At 43.7% G+C, this 9,529-nt stretch overlaps 1 protein-coding gene across 2 annotated transcripts in view; it reads right to left on the reverse strand.

Moving 5' to 3' along the window:
- COQ6 (coenzyme Q6, monooxygenase) overlaps positions 1-9,353 on the reverse strand; it is a 12,945-nt gene extending 3,592 nt beyond the window's left edge. Inside the window, exons 1-11 of one of the 2 annotated variants that reach the window (XM_068192859.1) lie at positions 9,158-9,353; positions 6,578-6,712; positions 5,752-5,810; positions 4,548-4,671; positions 3,980-4,110; positions 3,508-3,615; positions 3,356-3,418; positions 2,934-3,041; positions 2,335-2,537; positions 1,092-1,207; positions 535-701 (exon numbers count right to left, since the gene is read on the reverse strand). In XM_068192859.1, the coding sequence (XP_068048960.1) occupies positions 535-701; positions 1,092-1,207; positions 2,335-2,537; positions 2,934-3,041; positions 3,356-3,418; positions 3,508-3,615; positions 3,980-4,110; positions 4,548-4,671; positions 5,752-5,810; positions 6,578-6,712; positions 9,158-9,338 (1,395 nt within the window). In that variant the 5' untranslated portion in view covers positions 9,339-9,353. Of the gene's footprint in view, positions 1-534; positions 702-1,091; positions 1,208-1,303; positions 1,432-2,334; positions 2,538-2,933; positions 3,042-3,355; positions 3,419-3,507; positions 3,616-3,979; positions 4,111-4,547; positions 4,672-5,751; positions 5,811-6,577; positions 6,713-9,157 lie in introns of those variants that run through there. The other variant, XM_068192860.1, reaches the window with a different exon arrangement.
- Between the last annotated feature and the right edge of the window lie 176 nt (positions 9,354-9,529).

Raw genomic sequence — 9,529 nt, forward strand, 5'->3', positions numbered from 1 at the left:
GCAAACAGGGTCTAAGACAGAAACTCCTCACCACTGCCTTCCTCAGGTAATTTCCATTATAGAGACTTGAACTTCTGCCATGAGGGAACAATTCACAAGGCAAACCAGCACAGAAACAGTTAAGTGTGCGCTGCACACTGCATCTGTGAAGTCACCCAATCCCTTAGTGAAGATGTGTCTTCACAGGCCTGTTTTCTCTGTGCATTGCTGGAATACAATTCAAGGTTTGACATTTTAATTCCATAGCAAAATAAAGACTTCTGATGACCTCTAACTCCTAATTACTGATACAGAATAAAAGACACTTAGATTTTTTATATTCCCTTGTGCTGCAGGAAAAAAAAGTCACTACTGAGCCATCAGTTATTTAGGAACTCCTCAGGCCCATTCAGGACACAAACCCCCCCAGTTTACACTAGTATTTTCCAACCAAAAATATTTCATTTAAAACAAACAAAGACCTTTACATCTTGTGCACATTTCATTAATAGTTTTGGACAATTCCTACAGCCCTCACTGAAGTGAGATCCTTACTTTGACAGGAGGCAGGGCATTTGTTGCTTGCAATCCCCATGTTCTCAGCAACACCAGAGGAGCCAGTGTGGTGGAGTATAGCCTTTTTAGCACATCAGTAGCAGCTATCAAGGAGACATTATGTCTCTGACGTTCTGTTTCAAACTTGAGGAGGTGTTTTAAGGAGCCTGGAAGAGATAATTGAATGTTTCTGTTACACTTGATGTGCCACAAACAATTGTGCATCTTATCTATAGAGCAGTTTCCTCTGGGAACTGAAAGAGAACAGAAATGGTCCATCTCAATAAAGATGTCTTTCCACCAGCTAGTGTTCTTCATCTCACCACATCTCTAACTGCCATCCTGCAAGCTTTATTTTTTTTAAAGCAGCTTTAAGATTCGTGGGATGGAAACTGCATCCAAAAATCGTGAACTGCTTCACAGCCAATGGACATCAGGACAGCTTCGCTTCAACAAAGCTTTCAAACACAAGACAGCAGCATGCTTAACCAGAGGTACTGCAGCAAAGGCCTGGAAGACTAATCCTTTACTGCCCCTATGTTGGCTTGGATCCTTACCCAGATCGCTTCCGTTGAAGGCTGCTGCACTGAGGTGATGAGCTAAACATGCAATATCACCAAAGCCCAGGTTCACTCCTTGTCCTGCAAGTGGGTGGACTCTGTGTGCTGCATCCCTGGAACAAGAGAAGACAGAAATTTATTTCCCTTCTTGAAGAAAGCTAGAGTGGCTGACAAACCCCAGAAGGGATCAGTGTAGCACTCCTCACCTCTTTGCAATGAACCACCTTAGAGCAGCATATGCACTTTATCCAGTACCTCCTTGCATGCTATGCTGAACTACCTGACTGCCTCTCCAGTTGTAAGAAGCAAGACATAGGGGAGGTAACAAAAAGCAGGTCTGAAAGGAAAAATTATAAAGAGGTGACTAGCCAAAGTCCTCTTAGATCACACATGGAACAGGCCTTTTTGTTTTTGTAAGTGACCTCAGCACAACAGGAGCTCTGTCAATGGCACATTGCCCAAACACAAAGGGGACAGACATCATGAGTATAAAGGAGAGGTGGGATTATCATTGAATAGAAACAAAATTGGGCTCTTCTATGAACAGACTTATCTGTAAAGCTTAAAGACAAACATTGATTTGGGAGTCACAAAGTTAGAGAAATTAAATGAAGTTTTGATATGAAATGCAAGATCATGTGCTTTACCAAGCTATAAAGCACAGTGTGCTCCCAAGCATAGGGTGGTTCACAGGTCGGATAGATGAAAAGTGTACCACACAAAAGGATGGCACAGCATCCAAGAATTACTAAAATCTACCACCACACTGCAACTGGGGCAGAGAAGAAAGTACATGCGACCTTAGAATATAAGAAATGATATATCTTCCTGTTTGAATAGGCCACCATACAAAAGTCTCTGACATCCCACATGGAGTAATTTTTGTCATTTGTGTTCAATAAAGGTGAGTTTAAAACTCAAAGTGGAGCACAGAATGGCTGATACAATGTAAGGGAAAGTACAGATCCAGCATGAGATACTGGATTGTTTCACTGGACTGTACAAACCAGGAAAGGGAAATAATTATCTTTCAATTTACACAGAGAGCACAGATAATGAGCAGAAAGCTACTCATACAAAAGGATGTGAGGGCACACAGAACAAACTGGATCTGGGTAAAGTCAAACTGGAACAATGTATCATTTCTAACATCCAATTTGTTGACTGGGAGTTGCTATCCTCACATCCTTTCTAACCACATGCCACCCGCTCACCCAAGGGCTGCCACTGAGGACCTTACCCGATAAGAGCCACACGGTGCTGGACGTACTCTGTGGCGTGGCCCATTCCAAGAGGGAACATGGCTCGGCTTTCTGGATCTACTTTAGCAACACTTGGGGGCAGCTGACGGACTGCAGTCCCTGAGGGCTTCAGGAGTGAAATGGCAGAACGAAACATGGCCCCAGCAGTGTCAATGAAGTCAGAGTGGTTTATGTTGCTCCACTGAAACAGACAAACAAATCTTTGGAAGCTGACCCAAACTAGACCTATAAAAGAACCCAGCTGAAAAAAAATCTGAGTTCCAAATACTGAATTTTATCCACTTGGACAAAACTACACAGTAGAAAAAACTATCTTCACCATTTTAGGACATACAAATTTCCAACTAGGATGAGCCTACTCTTCCTGCCTTTTGGAAATCTAGGTTAACTTCTGTGACTTTCAGAACTAACCTAATTTAATCCCAAGGGGTCATCTTTCTTTGCTAAGTGCCTCTTTAGTATCATTCTCACCAGAGGAAGGAACTTCAGAATGCACCTCTCCTATTACTGTTGTTTAAGCTACAGAATTCCATTCTATTTCTTAAAGCCTCTTCCCTGTCACAAGGCTGATACTCACAAAGGCAGAGTTGATGCTATCCACAAAGCTTTCCTCATCCATAGCAAGAAGTTCCGATGCATGGTCATGAGATGTAGACCAGACCAGAGAGCTGGCAGTGTCAGACAGCTTGTTTAAGAGAATGTCAAGGGTAAATATCAAAAGAAAAAGAAGCAAAAATAATTATTCAGTGCAAAGATTTCCCCACTACCCTCCCTCACCCTGTCAGTCCCTCTGAAAATTACAGTTCCAGCCCAACTTGTTACAAATGGGAAATGCCAAGGATAAAGTGAGATGGCAGGAAGGGAAAACACAATAAATGAAGAGTGAAGGGCAGATGTGCAAATTCTTAAGAGACAGAACCAACACAGAAAGGCGTGGACAGAAATAAAGTTACTAGACTAAAAAAAATTTAAAAACATTAAACAAAATAAACACCTTACCGGAAGAAGCGCAATTGGCCCGGTGGGAAGGAACCGCTGCCATGCTACATTGTTGTCTGTGGCCTAAAGTGGAAAGAAGCAAGTGGACAGCAAGACAGATCACCCTCTTAGGTTCTGCTGCTCATGGAAGAGTCAGTTTAGTAGAATTTTACCTCAGATAAATGGAGAGTTGCCACCACAGCTGACTGGTCATACTGATGTTCAATGTTCTTAATTTCAGCTTCCTTCCGGACCACAGAGTTATGACCATCTGCACCAATCTGTAAAACAAAGAGATGCAAAGCAACTTCTTCAGCAGCTTGTAAAAAGATTAGGAGCTAGTACTTCACTCTAAAAACCTCAGCCTGCATCTGTGTATTGTCTGTTCATTCAGAAAAAAAAATCCCCCCAATACCATAAGAGGAAGCCCCTTCTGCTGTTCTTGAATTCAGCAGCTTCTCCATGCACCAGGCAGAGAGAAGACAATGCCCAGTGTCCCACACCCTCTCTGACAGGGTATGCCACTTGCCTCACTCTAGCACTCCACATGGGTGGAGCGGCACACATGGAATCAGAACCAAATCCAGTGGAAAGGACTTGGGTTAGAGATGATTCCTTATCAACAAAAATAAAGAGCTTAGTTACCAGCAGCTTGGTCTGAAGTCTGCGTCCATCAGCTAACTCAACTTGGACCCAAGGGCTTGTGTCAGAGCCATGGGAAGGAAGGGGCCAGGTGTACCCAACTGCTTTGCTCCTGTAGAAAACCTCCACCCGATCTGATGGGAACACAGAGTACCATGGTCACAGCACAACACGGACAGGAAAAAAGGAAACATCACTACAGCAGCCAAGGCCACGCATGTCTTAACAGCACCCTAGGAGCTTACCCTACAATTCTCAAGGCACCCTGAGAAAACAGATGTGGGCAGCCCCTTGTCACTGCAAGGCCTGTTCTGGACAAGGAGCTACAGATTTTTTAATTAGTCCAATTTTGGAGAGACTGTATTCTGGAGAACTACATATGCAAGTGCTTTCCTGCTCTGTAGCCTTTGGAAGTCAGATTTCTCCCTCCCTTCCCAATTCCAGAAGCTGCCCATTTCTCAAGAGTTACTCATTAGATGAATTTCTCCCTCTCAAGACTTAGCACACAGTAGAAGGCAAGTAACTGAAAGCTATCTGCAGGAAATAAAACATTGAAGAAATTGTCCACTACCTGCTACTGCATCTAACTGTTTTGTGAGAGCAGACATTATGACATCATTCTCCACTATGTAACCCATGTCATCTAAGTCATCTTTCTCAAAAACGATCATGGCTTCTGAACAAGCATCCCACACCTACAAAGAAAAATACATTACATAAAGCTATGTGATAAAGAAGTCCGTTTCAGGGACTTAACAGCAAAAAGACAAAGTAATCTAGAAACACAGAAGCAGAGGAAACATCCTGGATTACTGTCCATTCCCAGCTACTAAAGTGCCCCACAAAACTAATTTCATTAAATTATTTAGCTTAACCTCAAAAAGTAATTCCAAGTCAAGTTTTTCATCCCTACTTTTCTGTTACATAATTGACATATGAAGCTATGCTACAACCTTGCTCTAGGTTAACCCTAGCAGGCAGCTCAGCCCCATGCAGCTGCTTCCTTACTCCCCTGCACTGGCATGGGGAAGAAAACTGGAAGGGTGAAAGTACAAAACTCATGGCTTGAGGTAAATGCAGTTTAATAGGAAAAGCAAAAGCCACATGTTCAAGCAAAGCAAACCAAGGAATTAATTCACTGCTTCCCAAGGGCAAGCAGGTGTTTAGCCATCTCCAGGAGAGGAGGGCCCCATCAAGCATAATGGTTACTTGGGAAGACAAACACCATCACTCCAAACTTCCCATCTTTACTTCTTTTCCTCAGCTTTTATTACTGAGCATGCCAGCATATGGTATGGATTATCAGTCAGGGTTAGTTCTCCAGCCTGTGTACACTCCCAGCTTCTTGTGCACCCCCAGTCTGCTCACTGGCAGGGCAGTGTGAGAAACCCTTGGCACAGTGTAAGCACTGCTCAGCAACAGCTAAAACATCCCTGTGTCATCAACAGTTTTCAACACAGATCTGAAACACTGTCCCATACAAGCCACCATGAAGAGGAGAAACTCTATCCCAGCCAAACCAATACACCCTTTACCATTATTTCCTGCTAATACCCAAGCTGCCATTAGAAATCCACCTTGCAACCTGTAACATCAAGACCCCGAGGACAGGTATTTCTGCACAGACTGCTACCCACAAAAAAGGGACAGAAATGAACATAAGCATGACCTGCCCTTTACCATAGAAAGAAAAACTTTTGTGTCATTGATGCAAGTACTTTTGAGAATTCAGAGTAGACAGACACATGGTGTATCTGCAGCCCTAAGTCAGGCACCTGCATTCGCCGGAACGCTTTGAGTCTCAGGCTGCAGACATGATCCCAGGCACCACAACCTGAAAGAGAAAAACGACAGAAATATACAGAGATACAGGTTCATGTGGGACACTGAGACCAAAACAAAACTGAAGCTCACTCCACACTCTCACAGGTTCATGTGGGACACTGAGACCAAAACAAAACTGAAGCTCACTCCACACTCTCCTCTACCCTTACCTGACTATGCTCAGGTTTGGCTTGCACCATCCCTAGACAGTGCCAGGTCTGCCTCAGTGCTATCACAGCTCCAGAATCACATTGTTTTACTGTTAACACAAGGCAGCAGGAAAGAAACAAGAACTCTCCATGAACCTCTGACCTAACAGACAACTTTCACTGTCCCATCACTGGGTAATAAAACAGACACAGAAATGCACAGCCATTATTGTAGAGAACATATCTTTCTCCATAAGGAATCAAGGCTGAAATATCTCTTTAAAATGATAATTAATCCTCATTAATTGAGGACTGAGTTACCAGACTACAAAGCACAAAGCTTCTTTTGTGATTAGAACATTCCAGGTGCTGTAGAGAGTACCTTGCAACCTTTCACTAGCCTAAAGTCACAAATATTTTTATAATAAATCAAACCAAGATACCAGAACACAGATCCCTGTTATCAAGGGATTTTGGATTTAATAAACACAACTCAGCATGTAGAGACAAAGGCAAATAATCCTACTCATATTAGGGTGAAGGCAACACATGGTCAAAAGGGTTTTTGTTTAAACAAAACCAGCTCAAATATAAATGTTAAAAATGCAAACAACAAAATCATGCTTACTGCTTAGGAGGGTTGCTGATCCTGGGGAGATGGAACTGACCCTGTTGCTGTAACTGTCTGGTATGTGATCATATTCTTTCCTAGGACCAGCCTCCAGCAAAGCAATCTTTTTATCATGGAAGTGGATGTCATGCCCTAAAATAAGCAAATACATGCTTTGTTACAATGCTCCTGCCAAAAATCTCAAAAACAAAACACCTGAATTTTTGTAATAAGACAGAGTAGATGCAACATTTAATAAAGAAATATATATACAATATAGGTTTTGACCAGGCAGGCAAACTTTTGTATGTTAAAGCTTTACGACTACAGTCCTGTTACTGAGATAGACAACTCTTTTGCAGCTAAAGCAAGGATTACATATTTCCCTTTTACATAAAGCTTACATTTTTGTACAATTTGTGCCATTTTTAATGAAAATTTATTACTGGAGTATTATCAAGTGCAATCTGCAATGTTTACTCCATGTTTACTCCACAACACGTTTTCCAGAGCTTAAACATAAATTCTCCTTCTAGAAGAAGAGATCAAAATAAAACTGTGATACGTAGCAGTTACATTAATATTTTGTCCTTACATTCTGAAAGTGGGATAGCACAGGCAGGTTAGACTTTAAACTTCCAGTTGAAGAGAACTGAAAAAAGACCCAAGTGTAAAACACTGCAGCTGAGCTGGCCATGCTTGCAGCATCCCAACCACTACAGATGCAGAAGGCATTGAGGACAGAAGTGGTGTCCTTGCAACATCTAGAGTTTACTACTGCAGCAGCCCTAAAGACAGCAGTGTCCTGGCATCTTTTCTAGATTATGCACAGTAATAACCTCGTCTCCTCAGAGGTCCGAAACCTGCTTGTCAGCCTTACATATCACTGCTGGAGGGGATCCTTATGCCATCTCAAATCCACTGGGCTTGTTTAACAATACAAGCAGAACTTAAGCTTGCAAGGTAAATCCTTATACTTGCAAAGCTCTTATTGCTCGGGATCTTTGATCTTCTGGGTACTATTTTTTTTAGCTTTTGTCACTACTGCACCCTTCTGAATCCATGTTGAAAACAAAGGAGCAGCCAGTACTCTCAGGATCTCTAATGATACAAAGCAAGCAGAAATCCATTTTAGCTCGGTATTCCAGTGTTTAAAATACAGTGTTAGAGAATGAAACTCGGGATCAGATAACAATGATTAGAGGGATGGAGCACCTCTCCTACAAGGAAAGACTGAGCAAATTGAGTTTGTTCAGCCTGGAAAGAGATAGCTTAGGGGTGACTGAATTGTGGCCTTACAGTATCTGAAGAGAGCCAACTGATTTATTAAAGAAATATGGATATTGATCTAGTACCGATATCCAACTGTGACGGACAAAAACTCTCTAACAGTTTCAAGTCAGAAAGTGTATGTTTATTGCGACGCCGGGCAGCGTGCCGGATAGCTCCCAAATACACACTGCACCTTCCAGATGATTACAGGGTCCTTTTATCCATACCAGTATTGGATACCCAAAATACAAATACATATTCATCATTTTGGTACATCCCATTCCTCGCTTCGTATGCTAATCATTTCAAAAGCTATTAAGCATGCGTAGTTTGTTCCTTGAAATGGGTCGGTGGTCCCTTTCATGGGGAGGGGTCCCAAAATGAGGAAGTAAATGAAGTCTTCCTCATTCTGACCTTTCTACCTTTTCAATGCAAATATGACAAATGAACCTTGGCAGAACTCCTATTCCCTGTCTTCAATTGGTTTCAGAACAGAGAAGGCCCACAACTGTCTTATGTTCCTAAAAGTTATTTGTAAGTTTCTATATTCTTCATTATAAACCCAGCTAACTAAACATTGTGTTGACAAGCAATCAATTATTAGTTAACTACTAACTCTTAACTTAATCGAGGCCTATTCATTTATTTTAATTAACTCTAGTAAGGCTTATCTCTAACTAAAATCTTAGCTCCTCTAAAATCTCTAAATCCCTTAAAGTTTATGTTTCACAACAAGAAAGACAAAAAGGGACTTTTCACAAGATCATGTAGTGACAGAACAAGAGGAAATGGATTCAAAGTGAAAGAGAGTAGGCTTAGATTAGATATTAGGAGGAAGTTCTCTGCTGTGAGGATGGTGAGACACTGGAACAGGTTGCTCAGAGAAGCTGTCAATGTCCCAGCCCTGGAGGTGTTTGAGGCCAGGCTGGATGTGGCTCGGACCAAGCTGGTCTATGGAAAGTGTCCCTGCACACAGCAGAGTTGGAACTAGGTGATATTTAAGGTCCCTTCCAACCCATTCTGTGATTCTACAATCAGAAAAGCATTTTTGCTATGGGTGATATTATCCATCAGCTATTTAAGGATGAGCAAGTTTGACAGAAACACCACAGCCTATAAAACTTTAGTTAATGGCCCCAATAACAGCTGTGCACACACACGGATACAGCTAGGCTCATCACTGACCAGCTCACCAAGCAGCCTTAGGTCAGCTTTAGTGCGCTGTCACACGAGGACGCAGGATCAAGGATCCCTCAGCAGGATCCTGGACACTGAGATCCTACACACGGTTATCTCCCACTGCGGGTGAGTGGGTCACAGCCTTACCCAGCACGGCGGCCATGGTGCTCCCGACCATGCCCCCGCCCGACACCACCACATCGTAGAGCGGCGGGGCGGAGGGGGAGGAGGAGGAGGAGGAGGCGGCGGGGCGGAGCGGGGCGCGGGGCCCGGCCCTCAGGCGCGCTCCGAGCGGGGCCAGCAGCGCCCGCCCGCGCAGCGCCGCCATCGCCGCGGAACTGACGGCGGCGGAAGTGGCGCCGCGGCACCATGACAACGGCTGTGCGCGCCGCCGGGCTCGCGTCTGATTGGCTCCGTGAGGTCAGCCGGGCGGGGCCGAGCGCCGCTGGCCGCGCCGATTGGTGCAGGCCGGGGCGGCGGCCCGCGGTCGAGCGGGGGCCCGGCCGCGGCGCTCCCGGG

The sequence above is a fragment of the Anomalospiza imberbis genome, chromosome 6, assembly GCF_031753505.1.
Source record: "Anomalospiza imberbis isolate Cuckoo-Finch-1a 21T00152 chromosome 6, ASM3175350v1, whole genome shotgun sequence".
NCBI classification, from domain to species: Eukaryota; Metazoa; Chordata; class Aves; order Passeriformes; family Viduidae; genus Anomalospiza; species Anomalospiza imberbis.